Source organism: Fonsecaea nubica (genome assembly GCF_001646965.1).
Source record: "Fonsecaea nubica strain CBS 269.64 chromosome Unknown Scaff27, whole genome shotgun sequence".
Taxonomy (NCBI): domain Eukaryota; kingdom Fungi; phylum Ascomycota; class Eurotiomycetes; order Chaetothyriales; family Herpotrichiellaceae; genus Fonsecaea; species Fonsecaea nubica.
The window spans coordinates 1-21,326 of record NW_019173700.1 but is presented as its reverse complement, the minus strand read 5'-3'; the positions used below and the strand labels follow the sequence as shown (position 1 = coordinate 21,326).

Sequence of the window (21,326 nt, the reverse complement as noted above, 5' to 3'; positions counted from 1 at the left end):
CTGGGATGGAATGCACAGAACAAACGATGTAAAAGACTGTGAAGACACGTATCCATGAGAAGACCGACGGATCTCGAAGCCCCAACAAGCAGAGCGTCAAAAGAGAAGGATCCCCGTCTCTGCCTGAATATTCGACCTCCAATGAATACCCAAACCTCTCACAACGGCAGCAACTGTTTTTTAGAGAAAGAACGCAAAACTGACAGACTCGTCTGCCCATACAGGTCGTCTTCAGGAATACCAGGTCATCGGCCGGTCGTTGCCCACCGATGCGAACCCGACGCCCAAGCTGTACCGCATGCGCATCTTCGCACCCAACACCGTGGTCGCCAAGTCGCGCTTCTGGTACTTTTTGTCCAAGCTGCGAAAGCTCAAGAAATCCACCGGTGAGGTCGTGTCCCTCAACGTCATCCACGAGAAGCGACCCTTGAAGGTCAAGAACTTCGGCATCTGGATCCGATACGACTCGCGATCCGGCACGCACAACATGTACAAGGAGTACCGAGAGATGAGCCGCACCGACGCCGTCGAGGCCCTGTACCAGGATATGGCTGCCAGACATCGTGCCCGATTCAGGAGCATCCACGTACGTTTTCCCCCTTTGCCAGTGTCTTCTCCCTTTCTCCCCGCTCTTTGAGAAATATCCAAATTTCTCCCGGGCCCTCCACCTTTTCCTTTGAAATGTCACAAAAAAAAAAAAAAAAAAAGGCCCTAATAACACGCCATCTAGATCCTCAAAGTCGTCGAGATCACCAACCCCAACGACGTCAAGCGACCATACATCAAGCAGCTGATCACCCGCAACCTCAAATTCCCGCTCCCCCACCGCAGCAACCGCTCAAAGAAGCTCTTCACCTCCAAGCGACCCACAACCTTCGCCTAAGCTTCACGTCGATCGTCCAAAGAGTGAATTTGCCGAGCGTTGATGTGTGGTTCTTGCGACACGGAGGGTTTACGGTCTAGACTCGCAGTTACGGAAGAGGAGATGTGGTTTCGAGGGGCGGTGACGGGGGTCATTGAAAACATTGTGACACGATGAACTGAAAAAACGGGGAGAGGGTTTAGATTATTCGAGGCTGATGAGTCCAAGCAAGTCATCGGACGGACGAGGGGAGAGACACCTCGAACAAAACAATGACGACGGTGTGAAAGTCAGAGACTGTGTGTGTCGGGGTTTTTTCAAAACTTGCATTGCCTGGATGACGACCAATGAAGGACCGGAGCAAAAAAGAATATTGATCAATCCAATACAATCCAATCCGATTCAATCCAAGACTGAGTCATTCAGTCAATCAGGAAGTCTCAGAGACCTGCTTCTCTCTGCTGCGGGTTTCTCGGTGGTGAAGGCTAATACTCGGCTCCCCAGCAGAATGGATCGCTGGCAAAATGAATGCAAGAACTTCGCCATTAAATGGAAAAATCCCAAAATGATAATTGAACCCCGTAGGTAAAATGCGAGCAGCCGGCGTCTCACCCCTTTCACAGCCAGAAAAAGGTCGTGGTCATTTACTGATTCAGTTCTGTCGTCTCCTTTCTTGAGTATCAATTCTTTGTTATTCGGCCGTGCTCAAAGTGCTCTGTCTCCCTGCCTCTCTCTTCCTTCTCCTCTGTCTGCCTTTCCTAAACTTCTCCTCTTCATATCCACATATTACGAACAAGCCAAAGCTCGCCATCAAGGGGGCCACACACCAAGCAGGTAAAAACTCCTTCCACCCCAATGGCGCGTATGATGGCACAGTCGACGAAGATCGGCCGAATAGCCATGATGGTGCCAATCCATTCATTTCGCTGCTTGCCAATCGCAACCATCATGAAAGAATCACATCTTCCTCCTCCTTTGTGGCGTATATCGCGTCAAGTGTACAAGCTATCCAGTGTTTGGCACACTCACTTGAAATTGTGAAAACTCTTGCAAGGAGGATGTGCACACCTGGTGGCACACAGGGACACACCAAACGGCCTGTAAGCTGTAAAAGATATGTGACACTCGTTGTCCACCACTTTGCTCCCCTTCGGCTCTCTCAGGCGCTCTCAGTGTGGTGATGGCTCCTGCTCGTTCTGTATATCCAAAGTAGGACGCATCGCCTGTCGAAGCAAAAGGGGCATATTCTTTCGAGAGCACAGCGGTCGCGGCCTATTGTTCATTGCGGCGAGGTGCTCTGGCCGTGATGATATGGATTTGGTTGTAGACGTGGACATTAGTATCGGCAGCCTGGCCCAGGGCTTCGTTGCAAAGGCGTTTGACGTGATCAGGAGGCCAATTAGAGAACGTGCACAGAGGCGCAAGGCTGATGGCTTCAAGCCCATAGGCACCTCCACCGTTCCAGTCGGGACCCATCATCAGCTGCCACCATTGTGACATGCGATACATATAGTCCTCGTTCTTGCCCCAGGTATTCAACGGAATCTGGAATACAATATGCTGGACATCCCTGAAGCCCACGCGCCTCAACGTGTCCACTGCTGATGGATCCCAGTGCAGACGACGACCAGCTGCTTCGTACGTAGACTTGATATAGAGATCCCACCACTCTGTCAGTTTGCCATGTTGTAGCGTACCGTCATCACATCGAGGCTCGAAATCAAACTCGACCCACTCAAAGTAACCCCCGGGAACGAGGTGGGCGAAAATTTTCTCAAAGAGCCTGTCCCAGTTTGCAACACTGCCCAATCCCATTTGAAGGTGAATAAGATCCCAAGATGCTTCGCCCAAAGCCCACGGACCCTCGTAATCCCAGGGCACGGTGTAGTCGACAGAATCACTGGGATTCGGGGGCCCTTGGAACTGTATGTCAACGCCCCTGAACTCGGCATCCTTGAAGGTGTGTGACATGTCGATGATCCAGACGCCGGTGCCGCAACCCAGGTCGAGGACCCGAGGCCGACGAGGTCGATCGTCCCACCCATCTGTCTGAATTCGGAGAATTTCGTGAGGGACTTCCGTGATTCGTCGATGCTTTGGTCTCAGGACCTTGAGCATTGTGTGCACCATATCCATCCTCCTCTTCTCGGCCTCGTCGTGGGGAAACATATATTGTCCACTGGGGTCAATCTGGTGTTAGCCGTTTCTAGGTGGCAAGAGTTGAGATGCTTACATTCTGTAGGCGCCATATTCTCGGCCAAATCGTTGCACCCTCGTCCTCCAGGGAGGAAGTTCGGGAGTCATCGCTGGTGTTGAGGAGGGTTGTAAATGGACTTCGAAGTTTGGAGGGACAAAAAAGTTGGATGCTTGGGATTGACCGTCAACCATCTTTACCCGTATATATCTAGATGGAGGTGGCCAGTTCAGGCTAGAGAAGGGGCCACCCAAGCGTTGCTGTCACCGATTTTGTGACACTTGGTGACCCGGGTTAGAAGATGAAGTGGCTAGGATCCGGGTGAGTGCAGAGGTGCCCGACCAGGTCCCCAGAAAACCGGTCGTTCTCAAATCAACCAGCCCAGCGAAGAGGGATCGTATCACCACACATGAAAGCTGCTGCTTGGTGTTTGCGCCTGATGCGCGACTGCAATACCGGGCGCACGAAAGAAGTGGCTTACAGCGAAATGACTGATTGACAAGACACAGAGGGAGCGAAAAAAGGCCTCAGGTGGTCTTCTTATTTTCCATAAATGGCTTCTGGCTAGGCGATCAGTGTAGCCCAACCCTTGTAGGAGCAGATTCGAAGGATGTGGGTATGTTGTATTGCGCTGGACTCTGCTCTTGCGTACTAGCTTGACCACTGAGCATTTGACATTCGAGTTCAGGTTTGACGAAGCAGCGGGTCAGGGCTTGTGCGATGCACCCTGAGGGGACGGGAGGGAGGGGATGGGGGGGCATGGTAAAATCCCACCAGTTCACACGAAGGAGGGCCGATCTCGTCAGAAGAAGAATTGCGAGCCAGCAGGAGCATCCACAAGAAGGGTAGACATCGGCATTAGGGTGGCAGGGGTGGAGAACTCGGGCAGCGTACAACAGGCCGGTGGAGTGATGCAAAAAAGTCAGGCAGCCGGGGGAAACCCAACTGACGTCCAGATTCTGTCGTGGAAGAGACGGCTGAATGCTCCGAAACTGGGATGAGAAAGCTAGGGTGTCGTGAGTGCTTGCTCACAGTAGTCTGGCTGGAGAGGACAAGTAGTTGAAATGTGCGTAGAGGCTTGCAGAAGGCAGCCAACCATCAAGGGCATACCTGCGAGTCTGAGGTACTGTAACTCATCTGAATAGCCAAGTGGGTTACGGGTCGTTGCGCCCGCTAGCAAGCCAGATAGTGGATGACAGGCGCAGGTCGCCCAAAAGGAGTGAGAAGAAGTTTTAGATGTTTCCATGCCTACATGCCCGGGTAGGTAGGCGTGGCAGCTGCCACCGGTAGCACCCCCGCAGCAATTATTGTTTGCATATCAAGGTGCACGTCGGTGGGGGGTGCCTGGGTCCCTACTTGTCAAGTGAGCAAGGGAGTTAATTGACCAGGGGCTTTCCAGACTGCTGGGACCCCGTTCTGTAGGTCATCATTGACACCCGGCACCGCCGGGGCCTGGCAAAAAGAGGGGGGATGCTTGATTCCAGCGCGAGCCGAAGCGTCTTAACTAACCTAATAGCGAATAGGCACTCCCGTAGCTGGTTGGTAGAACCTTCCCAACACAGTGTGCCCCGGAGAGTGGCCCGAGTCTCCCAAGTCAACACTCCCTCTTTCTCCTCGGGTCTCCCTGATAGGTAGAAGCAGCCCAAACATCGTTTGCTCGCTTAGCACGGCTAGGTGAGGTTAGTTACTTGCAGTACTCTCTTCCTAAGTGGTATTAATAGGTGGCTTTGAAACAGACTCAAGTCCGGGCTCTGTGCTGTCAACCCGACCAAGTGCGAGTAAGTACAAGGACAAAGGACTGTACATAGTGTTTGGGCTACTTTCTACTTGCATTGAGTCTTGTGGTCACTGTAGCGGGCGCTTGGTAGAGGATTACCTCGTACTTCCAAGGAGCTGCTTAGGCTATGACTTCTCACGACCTTCCTAACAGAGGTGAGGGGCTTGCATGCACTTTCAACCTACGACTACCTTTCGGGACATCCTAGTGGCCCTGGACGGGGCGAGCGTGACTCTTTCGCATGCTTGTGGGCCCCGGGTGCCCTGTAGCCTATGAACTCGGTACTCGTTCTTGGTGGTGCTAGGCGCCAGATCTCTACCCCTCCGTAGAACCTCAACTGACTCGTGCAGTGCCTGTGCTCCCGTACAAGTTCCTCGTACAGTAACTGCGCTGATCACTGTGGGAAAACCAAGCCACCATCATTGTTATCTTGTCCATGATTCGTTGCCTGCAACCACTAGCTACATCCTTCGAACTTAATATCTGTACTCTTTTTTCTTCCCAAATCCCATTCATTGCCTGTTTGCCTTGCACACCGCCAGTTGTTTCCAGCACTTGTCCAAAAGGCTGAAGGTGGCCCTCTCGCTGTCCCGACCCTCCGACTGGTCTGACCTAGTGCGCCGCCCTCTCTGCGATATGCTCCAAATCTACCAACCGCTCGCCAGCTGTGCGCCATCCACGCATGAAGATGTCTACATTTTTGCAATAGCCCCCGTCGCGGGACGCGGACTTGCTGCCATTACTTCTGCCGATGAGCTTCTTCTCCTCGATAGGGACAACCTGTCGGTTTCCAACCCCGTGGGGATTCAAGGGGTGCCCCATAGGCTCTCTTCGTTGGTGGTTGACGAGCAGGGAACAAGTCTGATTTGTGCTGGAGACGATGGGACCGTGGCAATTTTTGACGTCCGAACTCAGTCCAGTGTTGCCCACTTCAAGTCGGGTGAGGAAACAGACAAACCCCCTCTCATAGTGGTGCTGAGGCTAAACGACTATATCTGCTGCAAGCCAAACCTGTCAATTCTCTGGCTCTCAGGCTGAACGATGTGGCTCTTGGCAGCGAAGCGCTCGTATCCGTCTGGTAGGTCCACATCTGGCTTTGTGTCACATTCGATCCCGTTTCCGTGCTGCCCAAGCAAATCAGCAACTGACCCAACCTGGTAGGGATCGAAGACAAGCGAAGGTCAGATGGCAGAATGCTGAGGTCAACGATGAAATCACGGCATTGGGCTTCCACCCCTCCAGGGATAATCTGCTTCTGAGTGGAGGCGATGACGGTGTAGTCTGCGTGTTTGACACCCAAATTCAAGAAGAGCAGGACAGTCTGCTTCAGGCCGTTAACCATGGTCCAATTCACAAGGCAGGCTTCTTGGGACCAACAAATCTATACGCTTTGAGTTCGGACCAGAATCTGGCGCTGCACTCTCTCACCGTTGATGACGCAGATGCTGAAGCAGACCAGCCAGCACCGGATCAGTTGGGCGATCTGAGACCAATTATCCCCTGTGAATATGTGATTGACATCCTCCAAAGCGGCACGGACCATGTCGTGGCTTGTGGCTCGCACAGGTGCGTATAGCCTCGCTCCACCGCTGCCGTCTTCTATCAGCCCTGACTCTTCTGGCAGCAATTCTCGTGTTGACTTGGTCCGAGTGGGTCGAGGAACTGGCCTCAACTTGGACCAGCGAATCGTCCTCGAAAATGCTCATGGTGGAGAGGTTGTTCGGTCAATATTTGCAGACGAGACCGTGGGTCAATAACCTTGTTGATCTCTGCAAGCTCATGCTAACAGCCACCGCAGGACGGTACAGTTTTTACGGCAGGCGAGGACGGACGCATCGTAGCATTTCGTCCACACAGCAGCGGTCTCCCTACCACTCCTGTGAAAGGCACGAAACCCAAGAAGGTCACAGATACGAGATATAGACCCTACTAGACCGACCGCGCCTTCATCCAGGGGACTTTTAATTCGGGCCTTCCTCGGGCCAGAAGATCAATGACAATGGACTGGGATCGGGCCTTGCCTTCCGGGAAAAGAGCGCAACAGACCGTCTGAACAACGCCGTTGGAGGTGTTGGCATATTTGCCTTCATTCTTCGACATGACAACCCATAGCATAATTCGCTCGACATCATCCTGCAAGCATGCATCACTTTCTCATCTGCAGTCTTATACTTATTCAGGTTGCCCAGTCCCTCGGTGTCAATTGTCCCTGTGGCTGGCTCTTGGAAGAACAGCACAATGTTTATACGCACCGGCTTTATCACAATTTCACCCAATATCCTGATATTGATCTGCTTCTCAACAATCAGGAGGCTGCCACGTTCAACCGAAATTGGATGATCTACGATTATTAGCAGCGCGCCGACAATCCAACCATCCGCTTGAACGCGAAATATGACTGGACAAATGTCAAGATCAAGGGGAAACACCTTGTCATGAGGCAACGTGGCTACAGCCGGGAGGACCTGGATGCTTACGCGACGGTCAGCATTGCCGGTATCCAGAGTCGACAGATTGACATGCTCTACGGAACCTACCGAGCAGTTTTCAAAGTCGAGGGATCCAACGGTGGCGCCTGTGCGGGATTCTTTTGGTATCGTGTTAGCAACCTCACGCTCTCCTTCTCCGCCTGAGGCTGGGATCTAACCTGCGGCGCAGGACGACCGATCAGAAATTGACATGGAGATTGTCACAAGAGGCACTTCGCTTGTGAACAACACGATTAGCTTCACTTCACATCCGTCTAGTGCACCAGATGGCTCTCCCGTCCCAGGCGCGACCTTGGCCAAGTCATTAGACGATCCCCAGTTCAGCACAGACGTTTTTCGCGAATATCGCTTTGACAGCCACCCGGACCTTGGGGTCGCTTTCTACGTTGATGGCAAGCTTGTTCACAAGAATACCAACAACGTCCCAAAAGAGGGCGGCAACCTACAACTCAAGTTATGGGCGGATGGGAACCAATGGTGGAGCGGAACACCTAGCACTTCGGACGTATTTATGACTGTTGGGAGCGTCGTTGCATACTACAACACCACTAAGCTGGACCCCGGTTGGTTGGACAACTGCAAAGCTGCCGGAGGCCCAAGCAAAAGCACTATGTGCACCATCTAACTGCCCGTTTTGACTATTTTGCAGCCGTGCTCGAGAGACACGAAGGATAGAGTGGAATAACATTCAGCAAGTCTGACCCGTCCCAAGATCCATGCGTGGTTTACATGATGAAAAATGGTTGGACAAGCAGTCTATCCAGCCGCCCAACCCGTCGTTTCTCCTCAACTCGGCTCGTGTCTCGGCCGCCACTACCTCGTAGATCTGCCCCAGTCCCATGATCTGGCATCGGCCCGCACCGGACAGCAGCCTTTGTCGCTTCTTGGGCCTTCACCGCTAATCACAGGAGAAAGAGACCTAAGCATGAACGACACAGGCAACGGAGAGGATGCGGCACAGTGGCAGATCTAGGTGGTTACTAGTGGTCATAAACTATTAGAAGGGATTTCTATTCCGGCGAGTTTGATAGGCGGCATAATCAGGAACCACACAACTATCAAGGCAACTCTGTGAGAGACAAAGTGCTCGTGTAGCCTTCCCCGTAGAGGTTGTAGATACTCTCGGCTTTTACCCCTTTTGCCCTTTTGCCCCCACAGTGAACCGTCGACGACAGCTTCACTTGGTTACGGACTAGATATCTGCTTCCACTTTATTTCGGTACCTCAAAGCAAGTATCTATCGGTGGTTAATTTGTTTTGACTCCTCCAGCCAGCCAGCAGCACTCTGGACGACGAAGAGGGAAGAGGAAGAGGCGATAAATGAACCCTCATTCTCATTCTCGCAACTCGTATAGATCCTTGAACCAACTCTTCTCGGCTCCCAGCAACGCTCTCGGCTCGCCCACTTCGACCACCCTGCCCTGACTCAGCACAACGACCCGATCCGAATCCTCGATGGTGTTCAGCCGATGCGCCACGGCGATGACGGTGCAGTCGCGGAACCTCTCGCGGATGATGCGCTGCATGAGCCGGTCGGTCTTGACGTCGACGTTTGCGCTGACCTCGTCCAGCACCACGACGTTGCTCTGCCGCACCATGGCGCGGGCGAGGCAGAAGAGCTGGCGCTGGCCGTGGCTGAGAAAGTCGGGCGTCATGGTCGTGTCGAGGCCGCCTTTTTCTTGGATGACGGCCCAGATTTGGCACTGGGTCAGCGTCGCGATGAACATTGCGTCACGATCGCGGTCGCCATCACTGCGGCTCGAGGGATTTCCGGGTTCTGGTCTATTTGCAGCCGTCCACGGGTCCATGTTAAACCGCACAGACTCGGTCGTCACCCACCACGGTTCCTGTGGAATCACGTTGAGCTTCGCGCGGAGTATCTCGCGCGGAACACGAGAGATGTCGACCCCGTCGATCTGGATCTGTCCACTGCGGAACTCGAGCAGGTGGAAGAGACTGGCCAGCATTGAACTCTTGCCACTTCCCGACCGCCCACAGATGCCCAGCTTCTCACCACGTCGGACCTCCAGATTGATGTCTTTCAGAACCAGCATAGAGTCCTCCGAGTAACTGGCTCCAAACTGTGTGAAACCCAAATGTCCGTGCTCTGGCCATTGTGTCGGCACCGGCTCGACTTCCCACGCCTTGTGCTCGGATTCGATATTCGTGACAAAATCCCTCAGGCGGCTGATGGCTCCGATGCTAGTCTCCAACATGGTCCAGCACCGGACCAAGTTTGTCAAGTTGCTGCTCAGATTGACCGTGCTTAGTAGACCCAAGCCCACGAGACCCGGCCCAATGGACTCCCTCTTCGCCACAATAATCACCATCAGTATTGTCACAAGCCCCGTCACTAAGAGATCCAAGACGACCCCGAGCCACTGTTGGATACAGTACATCAAGTAGAATGGCCGTTGGCTTCGGTCCAGCAGCTCCAGATTTCGCTCGGCGAACTTATCTGCCCAGCCAAAAGCACGAACGCTGACCAGTCCGGCAGCCGTCTCGCCAAACAGTGTGTACAGCGGGGCCTTCTCCTCCAAGTCCAAAAGACGCATTTGGCGGCTCGTTCGCAGATAGTATTTTTGGATTCCATACATGGCCGCGAGCACGAAGGGAATAGTGGCCGCAAAATATCCCGTGCCAGAGGCAGCCATCAGTCCAAGCCCGGCAACACAGGATACAAAAGAGAGCACGAAATCGGCATATGAGAATGGCAACTCGGAGTCGACAAGTGCCATGTCCTGGCCAAATCGGCTCGTGGCAGATCCAATGTCGGTGCGAGTGAAGAAGGATAACGGCGCGTTCAGGACTGCTTCTAGAAGGCTCAGATGGAGGTTGCTAGAGCTTTTCGGTTGCATTTTGAGAAGGATTTGAATCACCAGCAGCACGATTGCTATTGCCGCAATGACGCATGCTATGCCGAAGATGATGATGAATATGGTCGCTTGCGAAGGGGTGTCGCCTGGGAATGCTTTGACCAACACGCCTGGTGCCTGGCTGGCAATGACGAAGAGAAACGCCCAGACAAGAGAGAGTAAGCTCGAGAGATATCCGCAGGAGCGAAACCAATGCTTGTATGAGGACCACTCTCCGGTCCTTCGCATGAGATCTTGAGCATTCTCATTCTCCTCTTCGACAGTTTGCGATCCTGTGGACACTTTAAGGAATGTTCCAACCTCGGGGGAGGACCCGACTTCTTCTTTCTTGGAACCTTGATGCTCCTTTCTGAATCGAACGTCAAGGCTGTGGACGTAGCCACGCTGACTTATCAGGTGGGAATAGGTGCCCTGTTCGCAAATCCGGCCATTCACATCGAGACTCACAATGCAATCTGCATGTGGAAGACGATGCACAGCGTGTGTGACCAAAATAACCGTGGTGTTCTGCCGTCTCAGCGGTCCGGAATGACTGAAGAGTTTCTTGAATATCAATTCCTCCGTGTCGTTGTCGAGGCCTGAGAAGACGTCGTCAAGCACAAGGATAGATGCCCTGGAATAGACAGCTCTAGCGAGAGCAAGTCGCTGTTTTTGTCCGCCGCTCAGGGAAATGCCTTTGGAACCGATCAATGTTTGGTCACCCTTTGCAAGTACGGAGATATCCTCCCCTAGTCCACAGCAATCGATGACTTCGTGGTACCAGGAGTCACCTTCGTATGGGATATTCCTTGAATCCGGGCCGCGAATGGTGTCCCTGATCGTGCCATTCTGGATCCAGGGCTCCTGATCAGCAAAGGCGACAGACTGATTCTGAACATAAACAAACCCATGAGACACCGGGGTTTCGCTCAAAATACCCTTGACCAAAGTGGATTTTCCACACCCCACAGGCCCAACGATCATGGTGACGCTGCCAGCATGGACGGATAGATCGATATCCTGCACAACAGGCGGGCCATGCTCAGTCCAACCAAAAGAACAATCTTTGAGAACCAAAGCCTCTTCTACAATGCTGCTGCCAGAACTTCCCAGTCGGCTCATCTCGAAAGCCTCAGTGCCCACACCAGGCCTGGCCCAGTGCCCGTCCGAATTATCATGGTTCAACAATGAAAGCCGGTTATCGTGGCGAGAGTCAGAAAGTAAATATTGCTGTATCCTTTCGAAGCATGAAAGCGAACTTGCTAATTGAGGACAGCTATACAACAGATTCTGCATGGGGCTTTCAATCAAGCGGAATATGGTTAAAATGCTGAACGCGGTCGCTATATCGAGGGCTTCTCCGGTGTTGCGAGATCTGATGTAGTAGAGCAGGAAGGTTGCAAAAGGTGCGAAGACAATGTGACCATTTTGGATAAGAACTTGGTAGTTGTTGATGATACGATACTTTTTGCATTCGCTGATCTCCCACTGTCGAAGTCCCTGAGTGCGATCCCTGATGATCGAGGACATGCCGAGGAGTTTGACGTTCCTTATAGAATGCAGCAAGGCTGACGTGAACGAAACACGAGTCTGGACTGCATTCAGCCATCGCTTCTGATATCGTCCGATGACTTTGACCACCCAGGCGGTCCCCAGCATCGAGAGGACATAAACAATCGCCGGAGCATAGCACGCACTGCCCAGGCGCTGATACAGCAGATACATGGCGATTGAAACTTCGACAATGCTGGCCCAGGTGGTGTGCACAAACACGAGTGGATCAACGATCCTCTGTATATCGGATGACATCAAGGTCAAAGACGCCGACGGGTCGACTGTGACAATGCTGAGCTCAAGTGATTTTTCGTAGAGCAGAGAAACCAGCCCGCCGCGAACTTGGGTAACACAACGATTGAGAAGATGACGAGACATGGCCTCCAGAATAGCTTGGGCGAGATAAACCAGGAAGTATGCTCCTGTCAGTCCCCACCCGACAGCGGCCGTCTGAGTGTTGCGGTTGGAAACATACTGAATAGTTTGCTGAACCAGGAATGGCTGCGCAAATTTGGCACCTATGAGGAAGAGGCGAGGGCAAGCCGAGACCAAAAGTTGCCATCTCAGAACATATGCCGACACGAAGCAGAGAGTGAACCGGTGATGTTCCTTTGTATCTTCCCATGCTCTTCTGAAACGTGCAGCAACATTTGCAGACGTCAGTTTTTCATCCAGGTTATACAGGTCGTCAACTCTCAGAGTCTTGCTAAACCCCAGCCTTAGAAGAGGGTTTAGCCACCAGAACACGGATTTGTTATAGATACCACTAGTGGCTTCTAGAGGAAGATCACGATATGGTTCGAGAAGTATTCCACGCTTCTCGACCGCTTCGGTGACCAGGACTCCCAATTTTATCGCCAGCGACAGGGACAATAGATTGGCAATGCTTTTGGCAGCAAATCCGCGGAGCAGATAAAAGGTCCGTAGCTGAACTGCGCCAAACAGCAATGAAACGATTAGGTAGAGCCCAATTATGGTGGAAGGTGTCACTGAACGCGAGTGTTCGAAGCACGACAGAACAAAAAGTACGCATGATGCTGCAAAGTCAAGGGCGGCTGCTGCAACAGAAGCCTTTGTTGCTACCTCGGAGTTTGTCGCTCGGGCGAGGAGCACCGTCAGTTGCACTGTGACGAACGCAGATAGGAGTACCTGTGACTGGTGAGCGAGTCTGCCAATCCAGCTCTGTAGAGTAGTTCTCACAAGCTTGGACAACCGGCTGAAGGAGGTAGTGACCTTGTTCGGTTTGCTCGTCAACCACGCTGCCCTTGCAGTGGCAGAGACAAGGAAGAGGGCCGCAGGAAGAATGGTGAGAATTGTGTCTTCAAAGAGGACTGTAAAGTCAAAGCTCCTGAACGGACCCTCGTATGCGGGACCGAACAGTGAATCTGAACTGTTGGATAGCAGGTAAGCCATTCTCACACGACAAACCTACCTCGATGTAAGCACATTGTGTAGTATGAGGTTGGATGTGGCCCTTGAGTGTTGATATGTGTCTGGCCAGAATGATGCTGCCTGAGTGAGCACGTCACTCAGCCCATGTAGGTTTCCCATGCAGATCATGTCTGTTCCATGTAACATCAAGGGCTCGCTCCCACCTCTTAAATGTTGGATATAGCCAGCCAGTCGGCGCAGGGAGAGTTTGCCTGGAGCCTAAAGTGGCATTGACCGTGGGCCGTTTGAGAAAGTCCGCCATTGACCTGTCAGCCTGTCTGGGATCGAGGAGGGACATATTATTCTGTAGGCGGCCTGGCGGCACAGCGTCGATAGTAATTAATGACAGACCATTGACAGACCGTTTGTGTGGGACTGCGGCAGAGAAATGAAAATGTCAGACCAGTTTCGAGTCCAGATTGCGGGTGTGTGGCACGTGAAGGGCCCGATATCGGCGCCTACATTCCCCGTCAGACAAAAGGGCAGCAAACTCGCATGTATTCAAACATGCCAATTCAAAGTGACCTGAATTCATAATTACTAGCCACACTTCATCTGCACGCACAACTCAAAAGAGCCAAGATGCCAGCGTACAATATTGTCGTCTTTGCTGGCGACTATGCAGGTCCCGAGGTATGTATCCTGCAGAGGTCGAAGGCGTCGCTAACGGTCGGATGCTTCTAGGTGACCAAAGAGGCTGTAAAGGTCTGTGAAAACCCGAGAGGTCTTGAACACCTACGTTATAATCAGGTCAAATGAATGACGGCAAACAGTGACTGATGGAATTGTGTGCAATAGGTCCTCAAGGTGGTAGAGAAGTGCTCCAAGGATGTCCAGTTCAATTTCCAAGACCATCTGCTGGGAGGGGTGAGTGTGCAGTCCTTCCGGGGTACGAAACCGCCCATATTTCTGACATGGTACTATTCCGCAGTGCTCGATTGACGCCCATGGTACACCCCTGACGGACGAGGCCCTGAATGCTGCCAAATCCGCCCACGCTGTCCTCCTCGGCGCAATCGGCGGTCCCAAGTATGGCGTGGGCAAGGTCCGCCCTGAGCAGGGTCTCCTCAAACTCCGCAAGGAGATGGGCACCTTTGGCAATCTACGACCTTGCTTCTTCGCCTCTCCCAGCCTCGCCTCGCGTTCGCCGCTCAAAGAAGAGGTCTGCCGGGGAACCGACTTCATGATCGTCCGCGAGTTGACCGGCGGTATCTACTTCGGCGAGCGCGTCGAAGGGAAACCCGAGGACGGCGAGAACGAGTGGGCCGAGGACCGCGAACCGTACTCGAGAAAGGAGATCGAGCGCATCACGCGACTGGGAGCCTACCTCGCCCTGGCAAAGAACCCTCCCTCCAAGGTCTGGAGTCTCGACAAGGCCAATGTCCTGGCCACATCTCGCCTGTGGCGCCGGGTATTTACAGAGACAATGCAGAAGGAGTTCCCGCAGCTCGAATTCGAACACCAACTCATCGACTCGGCCGCCATGATCATGGTGAAGAACCCCCGCGCCCTGAACGGCGTCATCGTCACGTCGAACTTGTTCGGCGACATCATCTCTGACGAAGCCTCCGTCATCCCCGGCAGCCTCGGCTTGCTCCCCAGCGCCAGTCTCAGCGGCATTCCGGACGGGCAGGGACTGTGCAACGGCATCTACGAGCCCATCCATGGCTCCGCGCCGGACATCGCCGGAAAAGGCGTCATCAACCCCGTCGCGGCCATCCTGAGCGTCGCAATGATGTTGTTGTACAGTCTGAACATGCCCCGGGAGAGCGTACTCGTGGAACAGGCCGTGAAGATTGTCATCGAGAAGGGCATCGTCACCAAAGACATTGGCGGAGAAAACACGACCGTCGAAGTCGGCGATGCGGTGGCGAGAGAGCTGGAGAGCCTGTTCAAAGATGTGTGAAGGATACCGAGAAAGAATTTCCTTTCTCTGTAGACTTTATAACACCCACTCTACGTACCTATAGGCATGTGGTTGTTCTGCCCGAGGGTTACGGAAAACAGTTACGAATGAAAAGTTGTTCTCTTTGCACAGAAACCCAAACCCTTGTCATTGAACCTGAGAGTCACTTGCACCTCGTCAAGTAGTACCACCAATCACATAATATAAACGTCTGCTTGTACAGGCCCTTGTAATCTGGGGCCTGGTTCATCGATATACATCACCTCATGATAGATACCGAAACCTTTCATCTGGTCTGTTGACCCCGTCGATATTCCCAACACCGTGGTACGCTCGCCCGTGGGTATCCAAAAGCCGAAGATTACCATCGCGAGCGGCCTTCCGTCTCTTCCTGTCCATCCGTCCGTATGAAATCCCAGGATCATGAGCCCAATCGTCGACCTGCACCTCGTAAAACATGAACGACGAACCGGTTCCTGTCATATCAAGCCCTGCCGTGTACCCAATCATGAATTCGTCTGTCTGCTCCTCTTGCTTCGTCGAGGCCAGCTTGTCTTCGTCTATTTGTCGCTCGTCGCCCAGTTCTCCGTCCTGGATCCTCGCCCTCTGCTGGGTCGCGCATGCGACCACCTTGCCCGAGCATTTCCAGCATTTGTTCCATCTCCATGGGTATACCAGGCAAGGGGTTTTCTCGACCCCTAACGAAGCCATTCAAAAGGCCCATAGCAGCCTGGCCCGCTTGTGCATAATTGGCCGTCAGCGCTTCACGCGCTTGCTGGATGAAGTTCTGATTCATGTGGTGGTTCGCTCCATTTCCCAGCCCAAACATACGAGCAGCTGGACCTTCACCATCGTCGCCTAGCCCCATTTGTTGCATGCGTCGAGCGAGCTCTTCATCACGGTTGACTTGATCCCGACGTCGGTCCATTTCTTGTTGATAGCGCATAGGATCCCCCATATTCGCGTCAACAGCTTCGTAGTTGAACCACGGGCAGTCGCAGGATTTCCATTTCAGACCACATACCATACAGAATTCAGCCGTGCAGCGGCATGTCATATGATTGCAGCCTTCCTTCAACTCGACCATAGCGTGACAGCTGTAACATCTTTGCCAACCTTTCTCCTTCGCCGTTTCGATGAAAGCTTTTGTTTCCGGGTCCTTGGGGCACTCACGAGTCGTATGCATCTTTTGAGAACAAGTCGGGCAAACCTTTGTTTTGCATTGTTTGCAACGGCCTACTTTTCGACCATTTTCTATGGTGATGTAGTGTGGTTTAATCCAGGCGCCGCATTTCCGACCCGGACAATATACTCGATTCTTGGTCTTGTATTCTTGAAACTTGCGGTTCCATAGTACCTTGAATTTGTCGTCGAACAATTTCTCGACGTGCTTGAGTGCAATGTGCTGGTCGGTACAGCACCGAGGTGGCATGTGCGCAGGATCGGAAACGGACATCTTGAAGACCCGCTTGAGGCATGTGTTGCACATGCGGTGCTTACAAGGCAGGAGAGCGGATTGTGCCACTGGAATTTCATCGTCACCACAAGTTAGGCAAGAGACTTTTCTTTGAGGTGCTGGTTTAGGTGGTAGAAGTCCGCTCAAAAGGCCTGATCCCTTCTTGGGCGTTGTAGCGACCTCGGATTCTGCGACACCCACTTCAACCTTGGGTTTTACAGTTGTAACGCTTCTCTTAATCTCGGGTTTCCGTGGTTTCTCGGTCACAATAGACATTCGACGTGGTAGCGGATGCGCCTCTTTGCCTGCGCAGGGTACTCTGGAAAATACAGTCAGCCTGGGGTATAATGCCGGATGAATGAGACCTACTCATCAAAGACGTATACTTCCTTCCTTCTGGCTGGCTCCGTATACCGTCGCTCCGGCGCTCTTCGCGTTGTTTCCGTCTTTTTGGGATTTTGACTTTGGGATTTCGTTCTCTGGGTACGAGTTGTCTCTATCTGTGTTGCGCCTGTGCTGCGTGCGCCAGACGATCGTTCGTTTCTGGAATAAACGTAGTCATCTTCACTCTCGTCTTGCGCTACGGCTCGTCGATTGCTATCCGTGCGCGTGGTGGAACGGCGCTCAGGTTTTCGATCCTCCCGATCAATGACCTGGCCTCGCACAGCCTTGTGGCGCTTGTCCTTCTCTTCGTCTGCTTCCGACGTCTTTGTCCGTTTTATATACTCGTACTTCATGTCGTTTCGGCGTTCCTCAGGAGATTTGGCTAGATATGTGAGTCTGGCCTTTCTGAGGGCATCGATATCGGCGGGGCTATCGGTGGTGGCGGGCGATTTCGATGTCGTACTATCATCCTCGGATCGCTTTCGGGGTTTTGGCATTCCAGGATCACCATGTTTGTGACGATGAGTCTTCCTTCTCTTCACCTCGTCCCCAGCCATGGCGGGCTTCTTCACTAACAGGAACCCCTTCAGATGACAGAACACCAAGATTTAGTGCGCTTGGGCCGCGAGATATTGTCGAGAGCCAATCACCGAGATGTGCGAGCGACACCCACTCTCGTAAACTGGTGAGCAAGTTGGGGAGCACGCGGGTGCTGTGTGCTGCAGGGGTCACATCTTCTGGATTTGCTGGCAGAATATGTAGCCTTTGCAATGAAGCGGCCAATAGAGACACGCCAGCTGGCAGGTCGACCTCTGATGCAGGTGTGGTGAGATAGCTCAACCAGCCACCAGCCTCACCAGCCTGATCCTCTTGTCCTGTTAAACATCGTCATTGCTGCAGCCTTGAGCCGGGCTGTTCCTGCAAACATGATTGGATGTCACGGATTAATATTCATGCGGACCCGAGCCCTCGGAGTTCCCCTTTAGCGCATCCCTGGTTGGTAGAAGAAGAATATCATCTCAATCCTCGACAACAGATCAAGTCACTTGAATCAATGAGACTTCTTGTGGATTACGTTGGCTGTAACTTGTGCCCGTCCGGTTCATTTCCGGGAACCACTAGCAAAACCAGTTGCCAGGAAGCTGACTTTCACGCCCTACCACATCCCGAGTTCCATCATCGGAGAAATTCTTAAACCCTCCAATGAGGTAGGATTGTTGTAGCTTTCGGATAGAAGCAGCCCTCGAGAAAACGTCCGCAGAGCATTCCCTGGGCTATCAATTGACGAGACGTGGTGTTGATCTAACCAGGAAAACCATGTCCCACTCAATCATATTTGCGAATCCGCAGGCTCAATCCTACACACACACGTACGATGCAGATATAACCCTTGCGCAGGCTTTCCACAAGCGCCTCCCTGGGTACAAAACGACCCCGATTGTCCCCCTGGATGATCTCGCCAAAGAGCTAAATGTCAAAGCAATCTTTGTCAAAGACGAAAGTAGCCGGCTCGGATTGCCGTCTTTCAAGATCCTGGGTGCTTCATGGGGTACTTTCCGTGCGATCGCTGAGCAGCATGGACTTGCCCTTGACTCGAGCCTTGAAGACGCTTCAGTTGCAGCGAAGAGGTCAGGGACAACACTCTTTGCGGCTACCGAAGGAAACCACGGCCGGGCTGTCGCGCGAATGGGCAAGATACTGGGCGTCCCAGTTCGGATCTTCATGTCCAGATTTGCTGACGATGAGACCTGCCAAAAGATCGAGAGGGAAGGCGCAGAAGTCACGGTCATATCCGGCACCTACGATGATGCCGTCTCAAAGGCCTTTGAGGAATCACAGAAGACGCCAAGTGGCCTTCTTATTCAAGACAATGCTTTCGACGGATACGAACAAATTCCGGCCTGGATCGTGGAAGGCTATTCAACACTCTTGTTTGAAGTCGAGGAGCAACTCAATGCCCAGGAGCTGGAAGCGACCATGATTGTCACTCCCATCGGTGTCGGCTCTTTGGGTCACTCTGTTGCAGCCTTTTGCAAGTCTGACGGCAGACAAATTGGTGTGGTGGCAGTAGAGCCTGAGACCGCGGCATGTTTGCATCAAAATCTCCGATCTGGCGAATGGAACACAATCGCGACATCGGCAACCATCATGAACGGTATGAATTGTGGGACTGTCTCTCCTATCTCCTGGCCAATCCTTTCAAGAGCAGTCGATATCAGCATCGCAGTCTCAGACTTGGAATGCCATAAATCCATCCAGTATCTTCAATCTCATGGTGTCAATGCTGGGCCTTGTGGAGCGGCGGCACTTGCTGCCATCAAAAAAATCAGCTTGACAGATTCTCCTCCCGCAGGATTGTTGACAGATGCTGTCATTGTGCTGTTAAGCACTGAGGGCGCGAGAAGCTACGTCTCTCCCAGCATGGCTTCTTAACGTCGACGAACTCGGACGACGAGTCACAACCGCATTAAGTCGCCACAGGAAAGGAGACCAACTCGATGAATATGAAGAGCCACCAATAATGCGCCGAAGAAGTCGATAAAATCCTATAGGTACTTCAGGGATAAGGCGTTCTGACGTTGTCTAGAAGTCCTCTCTTGGCCCGTGTTGTCATTGTCGACTTCTATAGTGATTGCCGCTGTTACAATGGTCATCATCTTTCAGGAGAGGCGTCTGTATTTCGATTCGAACGTTCAACCCGTCCGAAGAACGCCCTGGTCGTCCAATTAATGGCAGCCACCCTCCGGTGTTTCTTCGGCACAGGGACCAGCAGTGTCTTCAATGCTGGGTCGTCTATATCGCCCGGCTGTTGCAGTAAGGCAGCCATAACAGCCTCAGCCTCACCGTGACGTGGTGGCGTGTCATTGGTGGAAGGTAATCTACCCAACCTACCTTGAGTACCTGCACTCTTGCCATCATTCAGGTTGTTGTTGAGGCTGATCTGCCAAATACCTGGGGCTCCCAATTGAGGCGCACGTTTACTTTTCGCACAAGTCGTTCTCGTGTCTGACTGCCGCTGATTGATCAAAATCAGGTCTACACTACAATACCAGAGTTCTCGCCATGTCGGATTCAGAGCCTGATGACCGAGAACTCCAAGACATCCCGAGATGGCTCGCTCCCCTCACGTATCATGATCAACAAGCCGAGTTCGCACGGAGACGCCATCCCGGGTCGCTTCAGTGGTTTCTCAACTCAGAGCCATACCAGAAATGGGTCAATGCAAAGCCCCATTCACCAGATCCAGAGGAGCGAGGGCAGGATCTCCGAACCCTCTTCTGTCCCGGACCAGCGGGTGCAGGAAAGACAGTTCTTGCCTCCACAGTGATCGAAGACCTCAGGGGTCGCTTTCCACCCAGCTCCTCTGCCTCGAAGATAGGGTTCGCGTACATCTACTGCGTCTTTCATCTTCACGAAGAACAATCTCCCGAGAATCTTCTCCTCCTCCTTCTCCATCAGTTGAGCCCGCCCCGACCTTGGCCTCTACGTGAGACATGCCACGAGGTTTTCAGCAAGATTTACCCATTTGGCGAACCGCCGTCGCTGGCCAGGATCGCCGCGGCTCTCGAGCGAGTCGTCAGAACGTACGATCGCGTATTCTTTGTTGTGGACGCGCTGGACGAGTGTGCGGCGGACCGTCGGATTCGGTTGCTCGAGGAGATATTTAAGCTGCAGGCCCACAACCCGATTCACCTTCTAGCGACGTCCGATTTGGATCCAGAGATCGCGTCGAGGTTTGTCAACACAGCTTCGTTGGAGATCCGGGCCGGTCAAGACGACCTGCGATCGTTTCTGGAGCGGTGTATCATGGACCTGCTTCCAGCCTTTCTGGGAGGTATGCCCGACCTCCGGCAGGAGATCAGTGATACCATTACCAGGTAGCCGATGGGAGGTGAGTCCTGCAAATGTACACGCTTTGGCACCTGACTTAGAGATCTGTGTTCAGGTTTCTCCTCGCAGTGCTCCACATCCACTCCCTGGCTGGAAAGCCGTCACCGGAAGCGATCCGAGCCGCTCTCTCTGCTGTGGTTGCTACCCCCAATGCCACTAGTACAAATGACTACAACGCGGCCTACGACGCCGTGATGAAGCAGATTGAGAGGCAGAGCGTAAATCAGGTCGACCTAGCCAAAAGAGCTCTCTCGTACGTACTATGTGCAACGAGGCCCTTGACTGTTACTGAATTGCGTCATGCGCTCGCTGTGAAGGCGAGCAACACCAAGCTCGAGCGGGCGAGCATGCCGCATATCGACGCCATCATTGCTGCATGCACAGGGTTAATCATTGTCATTAGCCGCGAGCCGGGGTGTTCAAAGCGTGATAATTCAGAGGCGGAAGTAGTAGAAGAAGGAGGAGAACAAGGAGAAGAAGAAGAAGAAGAAGAGGAGGAGGAGGAGGAGGAGGAGCTGTCTCTTATA

The 21,326-nt window shown here is 52.9% G+C and overlaps 7 protein-coding genes across 7 annotated transcripts; 4 read left to right on the top strand and 3 right to left on the bottom strand.

Moving 5' to 3' along the window:
• Nucleotides 1–54: 54 nt before the first annotated feature.
• Nucleotides 55–883, top strand: AYO20_04883 (hypothetical protein; the record flags this gene model as incomplete). The annotated part of the gene is made up of 3 exons (XM_022643177.1): nt 55–175; nt 225–586; nt 731–883. 3 exons carry the CDS (start codon nt 55–57, stop codon nt 881–883), a joined length of 636 nt encoding a protein of 211 aa, XP_022500745.1.
• A 1,251-nt stretch (nt 884–2,134) lies between these two features.
• On the bottom strand, nt 2,135–3,166 carry AYO20_04882 (hypothetical protein; the record flags this gene model as incomplete). Its single annotated transcript, XM_022643176.1, has 2 exons — nt 2,135–3,041; nt 3,096–3,166. The coding sequence occupies 2 exons, from the start codon at nt 3,164–3,166 to the stop codon at nt 2,135–2,137; spliced, it is 978 nt and encodes a 325-aa protein (XP_022500744.1).
• A 2,303-nt stretch (nt 3,167–5,469) lies between these two features.
• On the top strand, nt 5,470–7,947 carry AYO20_04881 (hypothetical protein; the record flags this gene model as incomplete). Its single annotated transcript, XM_022643175.1, has 7 exons — nt 5,470–5,773; nt 5,839–5,911; nt 5,995–6,399; nt 6,458–6,578; nt 6,632–6,736; nt 7,191–7,433; nt 7,492–7,947. The coding sequence occupies 7 exons, from the start codon at nt 5,470–5,472 to the stop codon at nt 7,945–7,947; spliced, it is 1,707 nt and encodes a 568-aa protein (XP_022500743.1).
• A 709-nt stretch (nt 7,948–8,656) lies between these two features.
• Nucleotides 8,657–13,144, bottom strand: AYO20_04880 (hypothetical protein; the record flags this gene model as incomplete). Its single annotated transcript, XM_022643174.1, has 2 exons — nt 8,657–12,880; nt 12,932–13,144. 2 exons carry the CDS (start codon nt 13,142–13,144, stop codon nt 8,657–8,659), a joined length of 4,437 nt encoding a protein of 1,478 aa, XP_022500742.1.
• A 600-nt stretch (nt 13,145–13,744) lies between these two features.
• On the top strand, nt 13,745–15,068 carry AYO20_04879 (3-isopropylmalate dehydrogenase A; the record flags this gene model as incomplete). Its single annotated transcript, XM_022643173.1, has 4 exons — nt 13,745–13,795; nt 13,847–13,867; nt 13,961–14,029; nt 14,094–15,068. The coding sequence occupies 4 exons, from the start codon at nt 13,745–13,747 to the stop codon at nt 15,066–15,068; spliced, it is 1,116 nt and encodes a 371-aa protein (XP_022500741.1).
• Nucleotides 15,069–15,332: 264 nt separating this feature from the next.
• Nucleotides 15,333–17,465, bottom strand: AYO20_04878 (hypothetical protein; the record flags this gene model as incomplete). Its single annotated transcript, XM_022643172.1, has 4 exons — nt 15,333–15,698; nt 15,772–16,254; nt 16,309–16,843; nt 16,894–17,465. The coding sequence occupies 4 exons, from the start codon at nt 17,463–17,465 to the stop codon at nt 15,333–15,335; spliced, it is 1,956 nt and encodes a 651-aa protein (XP_022500740.1).
• A 760-nt stretch (nt 17,466–18,225) lies between these two features.
• AYO20_04877 (hypothetical protein) lies at nt 18,226–19,341 on the top strand (the record flags this gene model as incomplete). The annotated part of the gene is made up of 1 exon (XM_022643171.1): nt 18,226–19,341. One exon carries the CDS (start codon nt 18,226–18,228, stop codon nt 19,339–19,341), a length of 1,116 nt encoding a protein of 371 aa, XP_022500739.1.
• Between the last annotated feature and the right edge of the window lie 1,985 nt (nt 19,342–21,326).